Source organism: Lepisosteus platostomus, chromosome 1, assembly GCF_059453375.1.
Source record: "Lepisosteus platostomus isolate fLepPlt1 chromosome 1, fLepPlt1.hap1, whole genome shotgun sequence".
Classification (NCBI taxonomy): Eukaryota; Metazoa; Chordata; class Actinopteri; order Semionotiformes; family Lepisosteidae; genus Lepisosteus; species Lepisosteus platostomus.
This window is the reverse complement of record NC_142611.1, coordinates 23,605,659-23,630,571: the sequence shown is the minus strand read 5'-3', so window position 1 is coordinate 23,630,571 and position 24,913 is coordinate 23,605,659. Positions and strand designations below refer to the sequence as shown.

The 24,913-nt window shown below is 36.5% G+C and overlaps 1 protein-coding gene across 1 annotated transcript in view; it reads right to left on the bottom strand.

Moving 5' to 3' along the window:
• gabra2a (gamma-aminobutyric acid type A receptor subunit alpha2a) overlaps window positions 1-24,913 on the bottom strand; it is a 377,683-nt gene that overhangs the window by 155,319 nt on the left and 197,451 nt on the right. Inside the window, exon 8 of the mRNA XM_088627451.1 lies at window positions 20,924-21,076. Within this exon, the coding sequence (XP_088483577.1) occupies window positions 20,924-21,076 (153 nt within the window). The remainder of the gene's footprint in view (window positions 1-20,923; window positions 21,077-24,913) is intronic.

Here is a 24,913-nt window from a genome sequence, read left to right as displayed (position 1 = left end):
ATGAAACCATGGTTGCTATTAATTCATTTAGGGCTTATTGACAGAATTGCTGTTTTTTATGCATGCTAATTTTCTGATTCCTCACTCTGTTTCATGTTTATAGATAAGACTTTATTGATCGTGAAGGGAAATTGATGTACATGATGAACATGTTTGCATGTTCTTTTGTAACATACACCTTTTTGTGATTTTTTTTGTATATCTAAGCAAGTGTTCCTGCATCCCTCTTCTGCACTTTAGTCATGGCTTTTTTTCTGTTTGCTTATTTCAAAGCAACACCTGCTCCATTTCTAAAACTTTTTACTCATGTGCATTTTTGTATTTTTTACACCTCTAGCACTTTAACATCCTGAATTTTCATTTGCCTTAATTTGTAGAATGAACTTGAGTTTTAGCCTAAAGTTTTAGCCTAAAGAAGTTTTCATTATCTTTTGTTTCTTGTCCTACAACTGTTATTATTGATCACCGAATTATTGTTCTTAACATGACTTCATTCAGCCTTTCCTGAACGTCTATGACAGGCAGAGAGAGTGCTGTTTCTGGTGCGATCTTTTGCAGCTGACATTTCACTGTTTTAAACGAACAAGAAATTAGATTGCTCATAGATCACTTATCCTATATAAACACAGCGTAACTGCCCTCCGAAAATCCTCTTTTTCTTGTTCGTTTTAGAGACCTTGATCGAAACTGATTTTAGATGTCAGAAAGGATTTCTTTTCTCTGTATTTCCTACATTGCTTTGTCGAGATTTTAACTTTATATCTAACTTTATATCTAGGCTCAGATTTCAACTATAAATCGTACAGTAATTAATAGCAGTAAATACTGATGTTTTGCGCCCTCTTACCACAAAAATATATATGTTTTGTAGCTGGGATGAACTTTATTTCATACGCGTAGCTACTGCGATTCGGACACGGACGGTTAAACATGGCGGCAAATCAGACACCCAGAGAGGGGGGGGGGGGGGCGTCTTCTCGCCTCCATAACTAAAATGCCAAATAGGAGTGGCTTAAGCGACATACACAGTCGTGTAACTGACAGTTTGAGGTAGCCTATCGTGTAAATTTCGCTTTGTTGCTGATAGGTTAAGCTTTCGAAACTCTGCCCCAAAGTCATGTGACTGGTTTTTCGCCCTGTTTCGTTGGTTAAACGCAATGATCACAAGCACCACCATGGTAACTGGGATGTGTAGTTTTTAATTCCGTTTGAATTATAACTGTACGTACTGTCTTCGTATTTGGCCAGGGCTTTAAAGAGAGGGCGCGCCAAAAATTTTCGGTGCCGTCGTCTCCGCTTTAAAGGTACCCCCGTCGCGGAAGAATTCGATCTCGGGACGTTTGCCCAGCGTAATGATCAATGGTCATCCATTGGCGCCTATCTGTCTAGGGAGTGCCAGATGGATATCTGGACTGCATTCCTAGGTGTCAGGAGTAAGTGACTCATATCTCACCTTGATCAACCAATCAGGGACTGGTAGGGCCGAGTTACCCACGTGGGACTCTGATGCCCAGGAAACTTTCAGCCAATGAACGAGCTGAAGTTCCTCCAGGTAAAAACAGGCAACACAGAGCTCCAAGACTTTTCTGACAATTCTAAAGGGAGAATCTCAAAGGAGAATTCCAGGGCAGGACGGCCCGGGAGCAGAAAGGCTCCCAAGGGCAGGACATTCTCGCAGCGCACCTCCTGACCATCCTGAGCCTCAGCCCGGACCACCATGGAACGGCCAGGGTGTCCGAGTGCCAGAACTTTCCTTTCTTCTAAGAGTCGAGAGCGGAGGTTGCCAGAGAGTAACCAGAGGATCCACCCGAGGTTAGCATCAGCAGCAAGCCTCATGAACAGGTCGGAACTGTGGACAGCTGAATCACTATTCAGAACTAGCGCTTCATCAGGAACGAACCGGTCTTCTTCCTGACCTGCTGGGACCCACAGTCATCTTTTCTCCTGTGCACAAACTTTGCTAGTTAAAGTCAACACTAACTAGCCAGTCAGTGAGCGTCAGCAGCGCACCGTCGCAAGCCGCACAGCACAGCCTGGCACGGAGCCAGAGAGCCCGCAGGAGATCTGAATCCCCAGAGATTGGATGAGTATTCAACTTCACTGCATTACAGCTCGAGAATTCAATTGTTATCCCAACCAGTTGATATCAATTTAATTCCTAAGAGTTATGTACTTGTTTTGAGTATCCAATGTAGAAGTTATAACCAAGTTCATTTACGAAACGGTCTAAAGGAATGATATACTGAACGTATGTCCTCTTGATATATGTAACTCTTTGTAACTGACTGAATATATACCTTTTGTATTCTGATAACCCTCACGATAAGATCTGTTAGGTTTACATGCATATTCTATGTATTAATAAATGTATCCTCGTGTATTAGTACCTGTGTGTGTGCGTTGTTTGAGTTATATCGCATGGTTGGATTCTAAAGCCATTAAAAGAATCATTTTGTGATTTACTGCTACAATTAATAATTGTCCCAGTAAATGCCCAAACCCTACAGAACTGGTGCCTTCAGAGAGCACACTACAACTGCGACACTTATCATTCAACCAGAGCTCGAAATATCACAAGGATCCCCAAGAGCACAGCAAAGACTGTATTAAAAGAATCGCGTATTTAAAGAAATTAATAAGATATAATTATATTCATGTACTGCGACAGGGCTGTGTAGGGCTGTTTCACCTCTCTCTTCATGTGACTCTATTCAAAAGCCATTTAGCAAAGAGGGGATGAGAAGTGCCACACCAGGACTGTTAAACCAACGCATTAGCACATCAAAGCCCATTGAGGAGCCGGGCGCAATAATTGTTTTGTCCCTTGATTTACTGATCTGCATTAATTACAGAAATCGAGTTCCTGCTCTTTGCAGACGACCTGGTCCTGCTGTCGCCCACAGAACAGAGGCTGCGGCAGAACCTGGCACTGCTGGAGCAGCACTGTCAGACCTGGGCACTGACAGTCAATCTGGACAAGACCAGAGTTATGGTTTTCCAGAAAAAAAGCCAGACCTCAGGGAAACAGGTACAAATTCACACTTAACAACAACACATTAACACCTAACAACGGGAGCAGGACCGAATTAGGCCAGTACCCACTATTGTTAAACATACAGAAAAGAATATTAAAGTATTGAAGTATTGGCTTTAGTATTAGCCATACAGAACATTAAAGTGCCCCTTTCCATTCAGCGGGTGTCTGAGCCGCTGTGTCCTATCTTCTGACAGTCGCTATTGTGAATGTCTGTAGAGCGTATCTTATTTTTAGTACTATATTTTTATATTATATTCCCTATTAATCAAACTCTAAGAGTATGTATCGGCTTGTCCCCCCCTCCTGCCCCTCCCTGTGTACAGTAGAGCCTCCTGTCCAGCCAGCACATGTCCACAGACATTCACAACAGCGACATATCATAAAACGTTTGCACATATAGTTAAATTATTAGTTGTTTTTCAGGAAGTTAAAAAAACACTTGAATTACTTATCCAGTCTCTCGAAATAAAGTTATTTTTCAAGCAATGCAACAAACGTCGGGCAAAGTGTTTTTTTTCCAACATTAATCCAACATTAACAGCCACATCTTAAATCTTGTCAGTCAGCTCTTTTTTCTCTATTTGAATTGTGGCGATTCAAACAACCTGGGATAACAAGTGGTCTCAAAGTCACCGAGCTCACAGAGCTTCAACAACAGATGACAATTACCTTAGTCCTCCCTTAGTCGTCCTGAAATTGTCGGATTATGAGTGAATAAAAGCATCTTATTAAAAACATGTTTGCGTTTGTTTGGAGCTATATTATGTATTTTTCATATGTAAGATATAATGATGTGTTCCCGCTTACACATCGCACGACTTTAAAAGCTAGAAAAACAGGTTTCGATTCACATTATCTGGCGACCCTTGTTTTGTCAAAGAACAGCACAAAAAAAAACAGACAATACACGGGGGGGGGGAGGGCAAGCGAGAGAGAGAGTTTTTTACCCTCTGTCAAAAAAAACAAATAGTGTTAGGCTGGGCAAACGATTCTTTTATAGAAATACAAAATGAGATATAATGATGTGTTCCGGCTAAGACATTAACGAGTACAACCCCCCTGTCTGCGGGAGTGTTGGCTGTGATGAATTAAACTGGTTTCACAGGTATTTTCAAAGTAGAAGGGGGCGAGATTTCCAGCGAAAAACACCTCCCTCTAAAACCAAGGAAGTACAGTACTTACTAGTTAAGAAAGCTAGGCTCCTCAATGAAATCGCTTTAACATGCGAATGCGTTGGTATAACAGTCCGGGCGTGGCAAGCTTCTAATGTCAACTCGACTTGAATGGAAGACAATGAACATATTCTAGCCCTAAATGAATTAATAGCAAACATGGTTTACATAAAATACATTTTTCCAAGAAAGTTTATAATAATACGATCTATAGTTGAAATCTGAGCCTGAATAAAAAGAAAAAGCATTTTCAGAGAGCAATTACGCTGTGTTTAATTGCTTCTTTTAATTGTAGCAAGCTTCTAATGTCAACTCGACTCGATTGGAAGACAATGAACATATTCTAGCCCTAAATGAATTAATAACAAACATGGTTTACATAAAAGACATTTTTCCAAGAAAGTTTATAATAATACGATCTATAGTTGAAATCTGAGCCTAAATAAAACGAAAAAGCATTTTCAGAGAGCAATTACGCTGTGTTTAATTGCTTCTTTTAATTGTTGCAAGCTTCTAATGTCAACTCGACTCGATTGGAAGACAATGAACATATTCTAGCCCTAAATGAATTAATAGCAAACATGGTTTACATAAAATACATTTTTCCAAGAAAGTTTATAATAATACGATCTATAGTTGAAATCTGAGCCTAAATAAAAAGAAAAGGCATTTTCAGAGAGCAATTACGCTGTGTTTATGTAGAAAAAGTGATTAGGTTTATGAGCAATCTAATTACTTTTTCGTTTAAAACGCTATATAAAATAAAGTTTATTATTAATTTGCTGGACAGAGCGGTGAACATTATTATGGATAAGACAAAGATAACGATCCTGATCAGTTTAGAAATCTGTGTACACTGTAAGGTTTTTACTTCTTAAACTTTTAGAATACACGTTTCGAATAGAAAGAAATCATCTTCCTGGTACAGTATGTATAGCAAACCAGCACGTCTTTTTTCTCCAATCAGAGGGGTTAGACGCTCGGTTAAAAGCAAAGGAGATTGTCTGTTATAGTGGACATAAAAACAAGAGTTCGCTGGCATTATATCCTAGAAGACACAGACCGGCGCCAGACCGGGAGAATGCCCGCAGCGTAAAAGAAAATGCCTGATGAACTAGGGATTGGACAGTTTCCAAGTGCTTGTACAATCGATGGAAATGTTCAAATAAATGTGCAAAAGAAATAAACAAAATAATCATTTATTTCTTTATCATATTGGCTAGCTAATGTCCTCTCTTTGCTAGTTAGTGGCTGTGTTTCTGCGTTGGGTAGCAACGAATGACTGTTCTCAGGCGGAAGATGTAAACAGCTTAATTTTTGTGTTAAATATTTTTTTTAAATTAAAATTCATTCTATACAGCAATTGCATATTTGGGTACTGTTTCATAAAACTTTAATGCTTAAAATGTTTAGGGAGAAATGGAAGACTGGTGTGTATTTTTTCTTTAAACTACCAAGACCAGCCATACACAGTACAGTTTACGTACATACAGTAATGTTTATGTTCCTAAATTGATATCGTTTATGACCTTCAGATGCGTTATTCTCCTCTTCTTTTTATGCTCAGCTACTAAAATTTCCCTTAAGTGGTAAAATTCCATATAAATATTCAAAACTAAGTGGATTAAAATGTGCACAGTAAAGACATTAAATGATTAAATCTTTTCACTACCAACCAATGCACCACAAGTGCCCCTGTCTGTCATTTTGGCCAGCCAATCACTTACCGCGGTGCCCTACGGTGCCCCGCGGTGGCTTGTGGGTAGATTACCGTACAGCGGGTTTGTACCGCGCATTTTGAATGGCTGCATCTGTATTACCATAGTCCACTTTCTTTGTAAACATCTGCATCAATAGAACTCATTCACTTGTGATTACTTGGAAACATTTTGCCTGTCCATTTAGTGGCATGTTAGTATAATGGCTTCAGTGTGTGACACACATTCTGGAAGATGGGATTCAAATTCTGCTCATGGCATGAGTTCTTTTTTTAACAAATAAGCATTTATTTTAAAAAATACTAAAATTGTAAATATTATGGACAAAATATTGAATTGTTTGGTATTTCTAAATATCACAACATGTTCAATGTTAAATTAGATCAACAACATGAATGGACAAACATCCGCCAGGTGGAGCTAATAAAGCTTGACATCTCATGCTCAACATTTGAGCTGTTGCCAGAAAACTCCCAGATTCAAATCGAGGTCACTGCTGAGGGACAATCTTTTCACAATTAATAATTTAGGTTGTATACTCTTTAGACTTTTAATAATTTTAAACTGTGTATTACAGCATGTTAATCATTAAACATTAAAAGCAAGATTGCTCAGTTGGACAAAAGTACACAACCTTCCACTTTCATCATTAATATTTTAATTATGCATAAATATTTTATGCATCAAAGTCTTTAACTTGGTAATTTACAGGAGAGATCTCCCTTTAGCTCAGCTGGCTGGTTCCCTGTTGAGTGATAGCAAAAGCCTGGGTTTGAGCCACAGTGGTGGAGGGCCAACATGAGACACAAGTGGTGAGGGCACAAACCCACCAGAATCCAAAATGTTATATTCTCAAATGTGATGGTTTTGTGTTTAAGGATTTCTTCATGGAAATCTTTAAATTAAACGAGAGAGGGAGGATTATTTTTTACAACTGCCAGTAATCAGGAAACACCTTATCAACATGATGGGGAAATGATTTTTTTATTTTTAAAAATGAAATAAAAAATAAGATACAATGAAGTGTTCCTGCCTAACTCAATTATTGCATGACTTTAAAAGCTGTAAAAAATGGTTTAGTTAAAAACCACTTTTTTATGCACCATAAATGGGTGATTTTTCATCCTCGTAATCAGCTCAGAATCTTTGTGTAAGCTGTAAGATTTGTACTTTTTAATTAAGCGTTTAAAATACTTGAATTAAATAAAAGTTGTACTGATTTAATACCTCTTGATATTAATATTAATTAGGAGTCATGTAACTCAGCAGCTAAAATATCACAAGGAAACATTTTGGAAAAATTTGGCGTTTGTTTTTTAAAAATATATATATATTATTAAACAGGTGTGGCAGTAATCAGGCCTGGGTGTGGCTAGAGAAATTGAACTCAGCTTTCCAAAGATGTGATAAACCACAGTTGATTTATGTTTTAACAGGGGGGGCAATCACTTTTTCACACAGGGCCATGTAGGTTTGGATTGTTTTTTCCCTTAATAATAAAAACCTTCATTTAAAAACTGCATTTTGTGTTTACTTGTGTTATTTTTGTCTAATATTTCAATTTGTTTGATGATCTGAAACATTTCAGTGTGACAAACATGCAAAAAAATAAGAAATCAGGAAGGGGGCAAACACGTTTTCACACCACTGTAAACATATTACTGTATGCAAACTGTACTGTATACAGTATGTATATTTAATGTCTTTACTGTGCCCGTTTAAGTATTAAATATTTATATGGAATTTTACCACTGAAGGGAAATCTAAGTAGCTGAGCATAAAAAGAATAGGAGCATACTGTAACACGTGTGAAGGCCATAAACGATATTAATTTTGGAACATAAACATACAGTATATGGCTGGTCTCGGTACTTTAAAGAAAAAATACACACCAGTATTCCCTTTCTCCCTAAACATTTTAAGCAAAGAAGTCTTTAAAACTAACGTGATACCGGAGTCAACAAGCATACTTTAAGAATTTGATTAAAAGAGAATATAATATGGAAGCGCTTATCTAAAGAAATTAATAACGATATAATTATATTCATGTACCGCAACACAAGAATAGTACAAGCTGTATGATGTCTGTAGCCAATTACCTCCGGTAGGTGTCTGTGCTGCGCATTTTGAATGGCTGCAGCTGTAGCAAATTTTGACAAACAGCTAATTTTGAAGCTGATTTTTGAAGAATTAAAAATCTGTCTGTACTGTAGCTTTATTTAATTGAGCAGAAAGTCACCTGCTCTTACAAGTGGCTCTGTTAAGCAGAGATTGTGTTAAGACACCACACCCTTTGAATGAGTTTTAATCAACTTTGTCTGTCAGTGGAAAAAAAGACCGCGGGAACTTTCTGCTTCCCCCCTGGTGCGAGGTGACAATGGGGAAAACGTTTTTTTTATTTTACTGGGAGTGTAAACATTGAGTGAGCACTGGGGTGTACCGTGAGAGAGTAACACATTGAGATTACTGATATGGATAGTTTTAGTAAATGCGTACAAATATCTGAATTTTTGCTTTTGCAATGCACGATAAAATTGTATCCAGCTGTGAATCAGCTACATGACCTTGCCCCTGTGAAATTGTGGGAAAGAGGTTTAGTGGGCAACGTTACAGTATAGTGACCATAGAGTGTTTTAATGCACCATACAGTATAACAGTATAAAGCAAATATGTTTTTATGTTTGTAATCACTGTTCTTGCAAGTGTATTTTGTATTCAGGTTGCTTCTGTGTGTTAGCTGGTGGGCAAACATTCGAGGTGAAAATTCTTCTACAAGGAATGTACCTTTAAAGTGGAGAAGACTGCACCAAATGTTTTCCACTCTGTATGTTACTTAAACCATTCCTCTTTTACTCTTTCTTTAGTCATAGAGATAGGAAGACGCCTCCCTCCTCCCCTTCTCTCTGCCTGCCTCACCTGTTCCCATTTTTTGCCATTCTGTGTCTGAATCGCAGCGGGTGAGAGAGAATAGGGAGAGAGAAACAAAGTGAACCCTGGTTTTTTCATAGTCACATTGTATGCAGGTATGTTTGAACACAGTCTTGCAAATTAATGTTATTACAAGAAGTGGAATTGCAACAATTTATCAAAAATAGTAATAAGTGATTACTAATAGTTTATGCACCTGATGCCTGACTTTATTTAGATGTATATAAAATATTGAACTGTGATATAACAGTCAGAAATACAATCAAACATAGTCTGTGATATTTGTGTAGATGAAACTTTTCTAAAAATTTTTTTTAAATTGAAAGCGATTAAAATGTATACTCTTTTCTTACTCTTTCCATGTGTGAGAAAGCTGTGTTTAATGATAATTTAAAGATTTCAAGAGAAAAGAAATTTACATTCTGCAAGCTGCAGAACAGTGTCCTTACAGCACCGCCTCACCTCTGACTGAGCTCAGTAAGTGGTACGCTGTTTTCTCAACCACCTGCTAAGTCATTTCACACCATGGGAAGACAGGAGAATGTGATTGTACTGTATCTGTATTAAATGAGTGTTGCGTTTAAAAATTTAAAGGGTTTAAAATGTTTAATTAAAAAGTTAAAAAAACTGACAACTTACACAAAGATTCTAAGCTGATCAAAAGGAAGAAAAAACACCCATTTGTGGTTTTTCACTAAACCCGTTTTTATGGGTTTTAAAACCATGCAATGTCTATTTGAGGCACACACGTTATTGTTTCCTAGTTTTTATTTTCTTTAAAATTAAAAGAATTGGTTGCCCATCGTGCCACACAATATTATGTTACATTTTTATGTTTTTGAGGGACTTCAGAAGGCTTCAACTGACGCATGAAAAATATAGCATAATGCCTTCTTGCGTTATAAACTCGCTGGCACCTGTGATCCACCTTACTCAAACTAAGGTTTCTAAAAATGCAACCAGGTACTATATATATTGTTTAAATAAAATTGCGGTCTTTAAACCTGTAGGTTGCAGGCTCTGTGTCATTTGTTCACAAAGTTATTGACATCGGAAATATTGTGTCTCATAAATAGGCATTTTAATTAGCAAAGCTTATGAAAACCAAGGAAAAAAATGACTCTGAAAAAGATACAATAATCTTGAAATTAATATTATTAAATTAATACTGTCAATAATGACCACACACATTATTATAGTTTCAGTTGTATTTTTAATACTGCTTTGTATTTCTCGATTCTAATTACAATATATATGATTTTGTTTTAAGGCTTGAGGCGTCTGTTAAATTGCCCCACTGAATAAAGTGTTTTTAATTAAACCGATTGAACAGTTGACAGTATTCACGTATGTTTATTCACATTTTTATTTCATTATTAATATAACTTAATATTGAATATATTATAATATATATATAAAAAACAAAATTTGTTAATATAGTGTACATAATATTTACTATTTTATTTTTTAATAAGTATTTGTTAGTGAAAAACTTGTACTGTAAGTGGATGTTGAATTCGGATCACCTAAACAGAACCTCTATTGACTAACCCACTGCACCATTGGGCTGCTCGGAAACACACCTGAGATGTACGGCTTAAAAATGTTCGGAAAGTAATCATGCGTGATTAAGTTAAATTAAAAATAAAACGTGTTTGCAAAGAAAGTGGATACAGTAATACTACCAGCTATATAAATACATATATTTAGATCCTTAAATTAATATTGTTATTAATTTCTTTAGATAAGCGATTCCATATTATATTCCCTATTTAGCGGATTATAATTTTTTTTACTTAAGGTTAAGATTTTTTACTTCGATAACGAACACAAGTATTCATAGAAAAGATTAAAACATGGAATACAGAGAGAGTTTCAGAAATTAAGGTCTGGAACACACTGTCTCAAAAATATAAGTTTAATAAATTGAAGTTTGTGAAAACAGTGACAAATCACCCCAAACAAAACACAATTTTAAAATACAAGCAGTTTGAAATGATTAGTTGTTAATAAATCTATTAATTCTGAACTGATATTTATAAATACCAACAAATGCATAGTGTCGATCATATTTACTATTGTAGTTTTTCAAAGAAATGTTCATTTGTTAAAAGAAAACTCATGGGGAAAGCTGGGGTTGAACCCCTGGCCTGCAGCATGCGGAGCATACACCTAAGCCATTACATCAGCGTGCCGCTTGAGAACTTAAGCTACAACTTAACAGGGCAGGCAAGTTTCCTAGTAATCGTGGGTGAATGAGAAATTGATGCAGATGTCTAGGAAGAAAGTGTACTACTGTAATAATTTCAGCTATATGAATATCATTTTATCTTTATTAATTTCTTTAGATACATAATTCCATAGTACATTCCCTATTAAGCAAATTCTAAAAATAATGTTTTTTTTACTGCGATAACGAACGCAAGAATTCAAAGAAAAGGTTAATTATAACTTTTTATGAAGTATATAAACTTAATATAGTCAGAAAGAGCAAGCAAAAACTTTGCCAAAATAACATAGTAGTAACCAAATGAAATACTTTGATGCTTAATGCAGTTTGTTTAGATCTATCAAATTTGTATTGTTTTTCCTATGCTTCTTGGCATATTTGCTCAAGTTCTCTAAAGGTTCTAGTAAATCACTTATGGATAGCACTTATCAAGTCTTTTCATAGATATGCAATAAGATGCAAGACAGGACTTTGAATTTCTTAATCTTTAAACTGCTGAAGAATTGTTGTGCAAGTTTTAGCTATGCACTCATCATCATTTTTAGTTTAGTTATACACTTATTGTCATATTTAGAGAGATACAGTATTTACTGCCTGTCCTAATCTAAGCATTATGGTTCCAGGGATATACACTGCATATACAGATGCAGCCATTCAAAGTGTGCAGCACAGACATGTACCGAGGGTAATTGGCTACGTCCTCGCGCATCGTGACACGCGATGACGTGCAATACCGTGGTACGTGATTGGTTGACTGACAGGGGCACTCGTGGTGCGTTGGTCGGTCGTAGAAAGATTTAAATGTCTTTACTGTGCCCGTTTTAGTATTGAATATTTATATGGAATTTTACCACTGAAGGGAAATCTTAGTAGCTGAGCATAAAAAGAACAGGAGCATAACGTGTGTGAAAGCCATAAACTATATTAATTTTGGAACATAAACATACAGTATTACAGTATCTGTCTGGTCTCGGTACTTTAAAGAAAAAATAGACACCAGTATTCCATTTCTCCCTAAACATTTTAAGCATCGAAGTCTTTAACTAACATGTGAAATAGCGTGTATAAAATGTGGTAGTTTTAAGCTTTTCTGCTAATATAATCGCGTATCTAAAGAAATTAATAATGATATAATTATATTCATATACTGAAACACAGTAGTACACGCTGTACAATGTCTGTTGATTCTGTATGTGTAGGGCTGTTTCACCACTCCTCATGTGACCTTGCTAGTGGTAGTGTGGTCTACGTTCCTGAGTTGTAAACAGTTTTTCAGTGCTTGTACAATCGATGGAAATGTTCAAATAAATGTGCTAAAGAAATAAACAAAAAAGTAACTTATTCCTTTATCATATTGGCTAGCTAATGTTAGATCAATGAAATGCTGTGGTGGGTGTTACTTTTTGTCGATGAAAAAATAAGACTTTTCATTTAAAATGACGGTTGCAAATAGTGTGGACCAGCGTAATACTTTGAGTTTTACTGGTGGAGCTCATACGGCTGTGTCTGGATATCTTGGTCAAATATTCAGCTAGTTTGTCTGTTTAGGGTTCTGTAGCATTCCACACTGCTGGGCAGCTTGTTCCCCCCTCCGCTGAAGACTCGACCACTTGAAAATACCTGTGAAACCGGTTTAATTTATCACAGCCAGCACTCCCGCAGAGAGTGATAAAAACCACATGTAAGACTTTGGTGCTTAAAATGTTTAGGGAGAAATTGAGTATTGGTGTGTATTGGTGCGTGACTTGCGGAGTTAAAAGCCGTCTTTATTTTCTTTTCCATCACCACCTGCCAGCGAGCTCTCCCGCGCCCCGACAAGAGAGAGACACACGACGAGCCCTGCTAATAAAGCACCTTGAATTGAATTGAATTGAGAGAGAGGGGGGAAGGGTGAGAGAGAGAGAGAGAAACATCCAGGGGTGCAGAACCAGGGAACTACAGTGCCTTGCGAAAGTATTCGGCCCCCTTGAACTTTTCAACCTTTTGCCACATTTCAGGCTTCAAACATAAAGATATAAATTTGTTATTTTATGTGAAGAATCACCAACAAGTGGGACACAATTGTGAAGTGGAACGAAATCTTTTGGATTTTTGAAACTTTTTTAACTAATAAAAAAATGAAAAGTGGGGCGTGCAAAATTATTCGGCCTATTTACTTTCAGTGCAGCAAACTCACTCCAGAAGTTCAGCGAGGATCTCTGAATGATCCAATGTTGTCCTAAATGACTGATGGTGATAAATAGAATCCACCTGTGTGTAATCAAGTCTCTGTATAAATGCACCTGCTCTGTGATAGTCTCAAGGTTCTGTTGAAAGCGCAGAGAGCATCATGAAGACCAAGGAACACACCAGGCAGGTCCGTAATACTGTTGTGGAGAAGTTTAAAGCCGGATTTGGATACAAAAAGATTTCCCAAGCTTCAAACATCCCAAGGAGCACTGTGCAAGCGATCATCTTGAAATGGAAGGAGTATCAGACCACTGCAAATCTACCAAGACCTGGCCGTCCCTCTAAACTTTCAGCTCAGACAAGGAGAAGACTGATCAGAGATGCAGCCAAGAGGCCCATGATCACTCTGGATGAACTGCAGAGAACTACAGCTGAAGTGGGAGAGTCTGTCCATAGGACAACAATCAGTCTTACACTGCACAAATCTGGCCTTTATGGAAGAGTGGCAAGAAGAAAGCCATTTCTCAAAGATATCCATAAAAAGTCCCGTCTAAAGTTTGCCACAAGCCACCTGGGAGACACCCCAAACATGTGGAAGAAGGTGCTCTGGTCAGATGAAACCAAAATCGAACTTTTTGCTCACAATGCAAAACGATATGTTTGGCGTAAAAGCAACACAGCTCATCACCCTCAACACACCATCCCCACTGTCAAACATGGTGGTGGCAGCATCATGGTTTGGGCCTGCTTTTCTTCAGCAGGGACAGGGAAGATGGTTAAAATTGAGGGGAAGATGGATGCAGCCAAATACAGGACCATTCTGGATGAAAACCTGTTGGAGTCTGCAAAAGACCTGAAACTGGGACAGAGATTTATCTTCCAACAAGACAATGATCCCAAACATACAGCAAAATCTACAAAGGAATGGTTCACAAATAAACGTATCCAGGTGTTTGAATGGCCAAGTCAAAGTCCAGACCTGAATCCAATCGAGAATCTGTGGAAAGAGCTGAAAACTGCTGTTCACAAACGCTCTCCATCCAACCTCACTGAGCTCGAGCTGTTTTGCAAGGAAGAATGGGCAAGAATTTCAGTCTCTCGATGTGCAAAACTGATAGAGACATACCCCAAGCGACTTGCAGCTGTAATCGCAGCAAAAGGTGGCTCTACAAAGTATTAACGCAAGGGGGCCGAATAATTTTGCACGCCCCACTTTTCATTTTTTTATTAGTTAAAAAAGTTTCAAAAATCCAATAGATTTCGTTCCACTTCACAATTGTGTCCCACTTGTTGGTGATTTTTCACATAAAATAAAAAATTTATATCTTTATGTTTGAAGCCTGAAATGTGGCAAAAGGTTGAAAAGTTCAAGGGGGCCGAATACTTTCGCAAGGCACTGTATTTACATATTAAAACTATTTCCCAAATTTAATATGTGCTTTTCTATATTTATTGTCAATTAATTGTCCATAATATTGCTATCCTATTTTTTCAAAGAAATGTTTGTTAAAAGAAAAGTGGCGGCGCCAGCTGGATTGGAACATATAACCTCTGGTTTATAATTCAGGAACGTAGACCACACTACCACCAGCAAGGTCAGATGAGGAATGGTGAAACAGCCCTACACATACTGAATCAACAGACATTGTACAGCGTGTACTACTGTGTTGCAGTATATGAATATAATTATATCATTATTAATTTCTTTAGATACACGATTATATTAGCAGAAAAGCTTAAAACCACTTTTTATACACACTATTTCACATGTTAGTTAAAGACTTCGATGATTAAAATGTTAAGGGAGAAATGGAATATTCCTGGAATCTGACTGGCTGACACCCTTCTGAAGTGGTACCATAATCTCTGGTATATGGAAAAGAAAGCGTAGATAAAAAAGCTTGGATTCTCATCTATCTGATACAAGTATCTTTTAATACAGTCTTTGCTTTGCTCCTGAGGATCCTTGTGATATTTTGAATGATAAGTGTTGCAGTTTAAATCATTTTCATTGTTAGAAATTATGAAACGCTTTGTTAAAAGCAAGGAAATTTTTATGTCCATTACAGTCAAAGAAAATGACTGACAAAGTAGGGCTTGGACAGATTCCAAGTGCTTGTACAAATGTGCTAAGGAAATGAGCAAAAATTTTATTAAATTATTAAATAGTAATTTTCATATACATTGATGAGATTTATTTATTTTGCTGTTATTTATCATGCAAAAAAGAGCTGATCATAACAGACAGGGTAAGCTTTTAGCAACTAAACTGCATATCTACCATATTTCCTAGGATTTTCACAAAACGTAAATTATTGTCTTTTCGGTAATTATTTCTCTTAATATGATATTCTGTGGCATTATGTCATTTGGTGGAAACCTGCAATGAGTGATCTATAAGAATTACAATGTAAGATATTGTTCTGCAAGCTCAATACAGAGTAAATGTGGTTTAAAAAATTATTGAGTTTAAAAAGCATTAATTGAATTAGGATAGGCTCTTAAGTAGCAACATTATGTGATTAGGAAGCATAAGCATTCTTATACAATTAAAAAAAGAAATAAAAGTAGGCTACAAATGAATCAAACTTTCCTGTTATGTTATTTTACATGGCATGCTCAAGTTTAACATGTTGAGTACACCACCATGTTGCTTGAATGTTATGCTCGTAAGAAATTCTAGGTTTCTCATTGTGTAAAAAATATACAGAAAGCATTGCCCAAAACTCTCTCATACTGTACACACAAACACTATTTTCTCTGTTTCTGTTCTACAGACTCTATCATCTACTGAGGGTCATATTTGAAGATGCTATCCACTCACTAACATTTTGTTTAGAAGAATACGTAACTGTGAGATGAAAGTGCTGATTGTATTGAATTAAACCTTTGAAAAACAGTCACAAGAAAGCAACATTTAGTGACAACAACTTGCAACCCGATACATTACTTACTTCAGCTGGTGGGACACCCAGATAAGATCTTGATTTTATCTGGGTGTACTGCCAGCTGAAGTACTGGCACATTTATCTATTAGAATTATCAAGACTAAAACATCAGTGAGAAATATATTGTACATAGCTAAGTATATATACCTATGATTTAGGTATGTACAGTCTATGAAAATACTTGTTCCACAAAAACAAAATTATTTAAGTATAGATCTATAAAATATGTATGACTACAATGATGATCACTTTTTATCATTGCTACTTCTGTGATTGTCACTTTTTCAAAATGTTTGAATATACTGCATGTTCAATGCAGTTTAATTTAGCATCCACAAGTATAATATTTTCTACAGAAATTTTAGGCTAGAAAATACATACGTTAAACATGATTTTTTTTTTGCTTCCTTTGAGATACATTTTGTTGTAATCATTTTAAATCTATTTTTTTTAATGTAGAATATGATTCTGATTTACAGGATCCAGAAATCATTAATAAGAATAATGACTTACTTACCCTCTTGTTTAAATTTACACAATTTCCTAAATTATCACTCTATACTACATTTCAAGTGTAGATTTACTATTTTTGTCCTTGCTGAACCAACACTGCAGAACAGTTAAGAGTCAGTGAATAATAGTGAAAAATAATTTCTATAATGAAGTTAAGTTTTCTAATTGATATTGAGTAATGACAATGAGTCATTGGACTAATTTGAATTGAATACATATTGCTTCAACTATATTCCATCCATTTCCTACCTCACATGCAGAGACACACACATACTCTCTCACCAGGACCAGTTTTCCAAGAAGCCAATTAACATACCACTATGTCTTTGGACTGTGGGAGGAAACTGGAGTACTCAAAGGAAAACACATGCGAACTTGGGGAGAAAATACAAACTCCACACAGATAGCATCCCAGGTCCAGGACTGAACCCTGTGCCCCAGCACTGCAGGGCAGCAAAAGTATAATATTGTTTCTAATTATGCAGTCCAAAAATTTGAATGGTGCCTGAACAAAGGATCTCTTAATTACAAAACCTACAAATGTCTGTAACTTTATTATACAAGAGATGTTTGGTAATATTTCAGTTTTTCAAATATATCTCTTATGACTATCCTATGTACAATAACATGACTCCCACAACAGCTATGTATTTGTTTTAATTATTTCTGAGATTCAAAAGTATAGCTCATGCCAGTAAATTCAAAGTGTTTTTGGGGAAGGTAATGGGGACTCCCCTCCACTACCACCAATATGCATCACCCACCTGGATGATGCAACAGCAGCCATACTGTGCCAGAACACATCAGCTATCAGTGGGGAGGAAGCCAATTCATAGATGGGGATTATTAGGAGGCCATGATCGGTAAGGGCCAATGGGAAATTTAGCCAGGATACCCAGGATAGCCATGGTTACACTCCTGTTCTTTTCAAGAAATGCCCTGGGATTTTTAATGACCACAGAGAGTCAGGACCTCGGTTTTACGTCTCATCCGAAGGATGGTGCCTGTTTACAGTATAGTGTCCCTATCACTATACAGGGGCATTAGGACCCACACAGACCGCAGGGTGAGCACCCACTGCTAGCCACACTAACACCTCTTCCAGCAGCAACCTTAGTTTTTCCCAGGAGGTCTCCGATCCAGGTACTGACCAGGCTCACACCTGCTTAGCTTCAGTGGGCTGCCACTTGTGAGATGCAGATTGATATGGCTGCTTACTTTGAGAAGCAATCAAAGCAAACATGTTTTCATGGATGACTGTGTATACTAGAGGGTATAGAATTGGTTTTCTGTCTAATTGCATCTCTGACATAAAAATTTGGATGACTCAAAACTTCCTTCATCTTAACTGCAACAAGACTGAAGTCATGCTTATTGGCACCCCCCATCAACTTCGTAAAGCCAGTCCTTTAACCCTATCTGTAGATGCTTCTGTACTTGAGCTTCAATCAAAATTGAAAAACCTTGGGGTTATATTCGATTCTTATCGAATGGACTTAACATTCGACCTACATGTGCAGCATACTGTCAAAACATCTGTTTTTCACCTTAGAAATATCGCTAGACTACGCCCTATACTATCATTAACTGTGGCTGAAAAGCTGATCAACAGATTTGTATTCTCTCGAATTGACTACTGTAATGCTCTACTCCCTGGAGTATCTAAATCTACACTAAACAAACTGCAGTATGTCCAAAATTCAGCAGCCAGAATCCTGACCAGGTCTAGTACAAGTGTTCACATTACTCCTATCCTGGAGTCCTTGCACTGGCTTCCTGTCACATTCCGTGTAGACTTTAAAATCCTCATGCTCACCTATAAGGCTCTGCATGGCTTGGCACCTCAGTACCTGTCTGAGCTATTACCGCCCTACTCCCCACCTCGCAACCTTCGCTCTTCTAATTCTGCTCTCCTTATTGTCCCCCAAACCCGTCTACATTGTATGGGTGACAGGGCCTTCTCCTGTTATGCCCCCAAGCTCTGGAACTCTCTCCCCAAGGATATCAGAGAGTCACCTTCTCTAAACTCCTTCAAATCCAGACTCAAACTTAACTGGTCCCATTCTTCACCCCTCTGCTCTTCTTAGTACCACCATCCACGGTCTCCTCTATATATTGTAATTGTGTTTTATCTTGTGTATTCTTTTTATTTATTGTTCTTGTCATCCTGTAAAGCGTTTTGTGAAGCCACATTTAAAGGCGCTTTATAAAATAAAGTTTATTATTATTATTATTATTATTATTATTATTATTATTATTATTATTATTTATATTTGGAATCAGTCCTGTGAGTTTCAGAAATGACACATTTTGGTGTGTTGTGTGAACTGAAACCAACTGGGCCTCTGCATTTCATGGTATGAATGTTTGATACCACATATGTCTGTTCATCATAAAATGGTCACCTATTAATAGCATTTTAGTCAGAAAAATGTGAGGGAAGACTTCTTCAGGTTCTGTATGCTGAAGTTGTTATAATTTGCTTGAAATGATACTACAAAAATAAATAAACCAAAATTCTAAACAAGAAAGTAGACAAGGCCTATTATTTAACTTAGAATTAAGTGTTATTAAAGATCTGATAATAATAATATTATAATAATAAAGATAATAAACTTTGTGTGCTTTGACCAAGCAGCCTGGTGCTGCCTATGTGAAAGCAAAGAAATGTAGCTAAAGAGCCTATCTCTTTCTGATCTAGTGCAATGACCTAGTGGTCTTTGCATGTAAGAAAGTAAGGGAATTTTGTCTTTTGAATGATGGTCTTCCCCACGACATGGACGATCTAAACTGTACTGCTGGCACCTGGATATCTTGCAGAGGGACATAGACACATCTGGACCTTATCTTAAATCACAGGCCATGGTCAATAACCCAAAGGTAAATCCACAAATAAGTGATTAGCAGGGTGTGTATCACGTATACCTGCAGGCATCTCAGCCAATCACTAACAGTCAACCCATATAAACTGTAACCCATCACATTTTTGCAGGATAACCACTCACTTCTAATTTCTCTTCTTCTTTGGAAGGAAAAAACACTTTCTCTCTCTATTCTGTCTGTACCAGGGACCCACCCCACACAGAGAAGCTGCTATGGACAAATCTGCCCTTCTCCTTTTTACCAGCATAGAGCTTAAACTCATCAGGGACATTTGGATGATAGATTTGCTCTGTAAAACTTCATTATTAACATAATTCTTGACACCTGAACTATGATTACAAACACAAGGCTTAGTACATGCATATTTACTTGTGTCTGAGAATATAATTGTGATTTAGTTATATGAGGTTGATGGAACCGTCGATCTAGATTATAGCATGTTATAGTCAATGCTTTCTTTAACTCAAGTTATTAACTCTGACCATTGTAATCCTTGAGTGAATGATCAGCATTCTGTGTTCACAGTATATCATTTCACCTATATATTCTATTATATGTGTTTTTATACATGTTTTGGTTAAATTAGTAAACTTCATGTTGTATATTTAGAATCTGTATGTACGACTGAAAATTGTTATGCTTGATTGATTCTTAATAGTTATCAAGTATGCATTTTATTGTTATAATTTCTGATTGTTACAGCAAATTAAAACCTCCCTCTTCTACAGCTGTAATAAAAAAACAGCTGATATAGTAATCACTTAGCATGAAGTCTGGGAACTATTGCACTAGGAACCAACAGAATCCTACTGTAATGCATGAGAATGATTAGTGTCTACAGGTGATTTACACATTTTCATGTATTTGTAATTCTAAAATTACATCTATAGAATCATCTGTAGATATCTGGGTCTCCTGACCTGGCTTTTAGTGAATTTGGGAACATACATCAACTGTTGTATGTGACACCAGAGAAATAGCTGAAAGGCAGGACAACATCTTCAAGAAAAGCCACTGGACCATAAGTAGAATGTGGACTCTTAAACCCCCATTCATGGTAATAACATGGCTGGACTCAAACTATATAAACCTCTGTAAAACTGTTGCAATTCACGGCACTGTGGGAAATACACCTTGTGTGTGTCTCCTGTAGTGTTCTCCAGAAGTGGCCACTTTCGTTACAATTAAACTCATCTCAAACCTTCACTGGACTGCAATGTGACTCCTTCCATCCCTACATAACCAGCACAGTCAAATGTAGTTGCTTTTCTCATTTCAGATTAAATTTAGATATTTATCTGAATATTCTGTAAATATTGACTTACCAAAAACTGTCCTTGCAGGCACAGACTCTCTGTTCAACCAAAATGACACTTGAGACAGAATGACTGTCATGATGCATGGTAAGTAAGTCTGAATAACAAAATAGCCAATCTTCCTTTTCAAGTGAAAATGTGCTGTCATGACTGTATATTCACCTAGAGGAAAGGGAAAAAAAGAATAGTCTGGTCAACAAGTTTTATTTTGGCACAAAAATACAAGCAATTGCAGATTCAGCCACTTGTAGACCATGTTTAACATTTTCCTAGGTAACATTTTCATTTTTGTTTTGAAAGAAGATCTAAAAGTGACAGCCAATCATAAAATGGGAAGCAAGTAAAAGTGAAAAGAGAAGAAAAGAAACACAATGTTTTGTCTGTGGAGCATTCTTCAGGTGAGGCAACCTTTACTTACTACTTTGCAACCTACGCATACTGACACAGTTATAGTACCTATACAAATTGGGAAGCATCAGGTATAATGTGGCCAGTACAGTGTCTATGTTCTACACACCCTTGAACATGTTTCACTTGTTGTTGTATCAGTACCTCACAGTTTCAAGCATTTACATTATTTTCCTTATCTACTCCCCATACTCAGATTTAAGGGGAAAAAAGTATATATTAAAAATACATAACTGAAATATCTATATTCTATAAGTCTTCACCTCCTTAAGTTAATGCTTAGTGGAAGCTATTTTGGCAGCCATTACACCTGTGAGTCTGAGGGGATAGGTCTCTATCAACGTTACTGCTTGCAGATTAAATGAAAACTGCTCCAGCTCTGTATGGTTCCATGGGAACATTGATGGACTGCAACCTTCACGTTATGACACAAACTGTTCATTTAATTTAGATCAGGGCTAAGATACCCGTGGCCTCTTGATAGCCACTCAGATAAGTTTCCTTGCTTGGTCATTCAGTTTGGAGGAACAGCCTGATGTCCTCCTCCCAATTACTAATTGTTTTGACTGTGCTCCAGGGACATATTCAAGGCCTTTGGTGTTTGTATACCCATCCCCTGTTCTGTGTCTTTCCACAGTTGTGGGCTGGATCTCTTTTGAAAGTTCCTTGATGCTCAAGTCTTTGCTTTGAAATGCAATTCCCAGGTCATCTACTACTGGATTACTATGCAATTCCTAAACTGATTAATCTACACTGAAATCATGTGAATCACTACAGTGTAACATAAGTAGAGGCCATTTAACTTGATGTGTGATTTTGAAGGTGAAACACTTGAATTAATTTAGGTTTGCTATTACAAGGGGTAGACATTTATTTGACAACAGACAACTAATTCATGAATACAGTTTGAAAGTGTTCTGTCAAAAAATGAATATGCATTTCTTGACTGGCCACGTTCTTTATATACCTGTAGAAAATTAAAATAACAAAACAAAACAGATATAACAATATGCTATATAACAATATACTTTGTGTTCTTATTACATTCTAAATGTTTTGAAGAACACTTTTATAAACACATACATACAGGAATCCATCAAACATTAATCTGAAAAATTAAATAAAAAGTAATCAATGACAACATCTTATGCAGTCTTTTAGAAAACATTTTTATGGCTCATAAGCAGAGGTTAGTTCAGACATCACCAGCAAAATTAAAAACTGACTCTGCAAGGCACAGCAAATGTTCACACATTATCTTGACGATTAGCAATTTTATCCGAGGAAGGTATTAAATAAAGAAAATGGTGATTCAACCAATCCATTTGATGTAACTGCTCAATATGAGTAATTTTAATTAACTAAATTATATGTCACAATCATATTCTTAATTAGCAATTGTTTCATACAAAATGTTTCCAGCTTATATTGTCATTGTCATTTTGTGTTGCTGAATTTAAAGATTTGTAACTCATAATATCTTTTTTAAAGAAAATAATATTTTTTTGGTAATATCTTTATTTTTCCAATATTATTCCTACATTATTCAACATTAAACAGGTCTATCAGCTATGATAGTCCTATAATGCCTTTCAAAAGTATTTGGTCAGAAAAGTAAAAACATTATTCCACGTGGAATATTATTCTATTAAAAAAATCAATACTTGTCTAAAATTGACATGCATTGTTATGACTGAAAGGTGAGGGGTCAGTCTGAGATGCATCTAAAATTAGCGTCATTTGAACTTCTATGCGGATTGTCCTTTATCTAAAGGCTTTGAACAAAATGTATTTTTGTTCTAATGCTATAATGTATTTGTGCCAATTTGAGTATCCACACAAAATATTCGGTATACTACTTTACCTTGCATGACCCCCAGAATGTACCTGTGAGTTTGAAAAGAATCTGTGAGCTGCAATGTGTGCTGGTGCAATAATCATTTTCACAAGAGGAGGAGAGAGAGAAAACCATCCATTTCTTTCTAAGTCAGCTTCCTTTGTGACTAGACATAGTAGGATGCATTATAGCATTGGGCTTTGATGGTTATTGATATTTGATTTTGCAGTGATAGTGATTTGTGTTAGTGATTTCCTAAATAAATGTGACAGTCATTAGTTAAATAATAAAATAAACAAATTAATTAATCCTAAAAAGGACGACGTGTACACTTTTCCTAAGTGAGCTTAATCTGTAAAGAGCTTAGAAGAAAAAGAAAGTGCTTGATAAGTTGCATGACTTCTGTATACAGTAATTAAATAAGCAATTCAAATGGCTTAGAAAGGGATATGATTCTTGTAGTTAAATGTGCAAGATCAGTGATGTCTCTGGATATAATAAAAGGTCTTCATAAGTTGTGAGAAGGTCAAAGAAGTGCTTTGGTGCTTATGAATCAAAAGTGTGTAAACTAAAGAAAATGAGGATGCTATAAGAGCAAATATTGCCAGTGGTATGCCTTCTTTCCTTAAAAGTTTCATATAATCCAGTATGTATATAATATAAAATAAATATAAGATGATTCACATTCATTGAGAGTAAAGTTCAGGAGTGGTAGACTGAAAGGGGTGGTTCAACAACTTTGAAGTGTTACAGTTTACATAATGTGAATTTATTAGCCATGAAGCAGAATAAGCAGCTGAGGAGGCAGTATCAAAGCTTCCTGCTGAACTGAAGAAGCTGGTTAATGAAGAAGACTACCGGATCATGTCTTCAGCACTGACGAAACATGGCTATTTTGGAAGCATATATCATCACTATGATTTTTTACAATTGAGGATATAACGTTGATAGTCTGTTTTTCGTTTTAATTGAAATCTAAAGTTTAAAGAGTGACAACTCTTTAAACTTGTTTCTACTTCACACCTCTCCTTACCTCTCTTCATTTTGCACCACCTGAGTGGCCACTCTGCCTCTCCCCTGCTCCCGTATCCTCCATTCTTCCATCTTTTGTTCTACTATGCTATTTAATGTTTGCTGTCTGCCCTGTCTTTCTCACACCCGAAGAAGGGTCCACAGCCAAAATGTTGTTATATTTCTTCTCTATTTAGCATTGAATAAACCTATTACTTATACCAATTACTAAGGTGTGTGCAAACAATAAAGAACTACGTACAACATACTGTACAACATAAACATAAACATACAACACAGATTACTATATTTTCAATAAGGTCTCCCAGAGTCCTGATGTTCTAATCATCCAAAAAAAAAAAAAAACAGACTTCTACCAAGTATTCAATTCTTAAATAAAGCCTACAGAAACAAAATAAGAGATAAGCTGCCTCCAATACAACCTGCAGTTAGATCTCTCTTTCAGATGCCACAAAATAAATGGGAGCCTATTCTATAAATGCATCCGCAAGAAGGAAAGGCCATCTTTAACCAAGGTATCTTTTACTCAAGAAACCCACATTCCATAAAAAACTATAACAAGGTTCAAATACATAGCTCCAGTGTTTGTCTAGATGATCATGAAATAGGGGCTCTCGCCTGGCACAATATTCAAAGTGAGCTTTGACTGCTCCTGACTGCTCTCTTTTGCTCTGAACTTCTCTCTCTTCTTTCTTCTTCTCTTCTTCTCCTGTGGTCTTAAT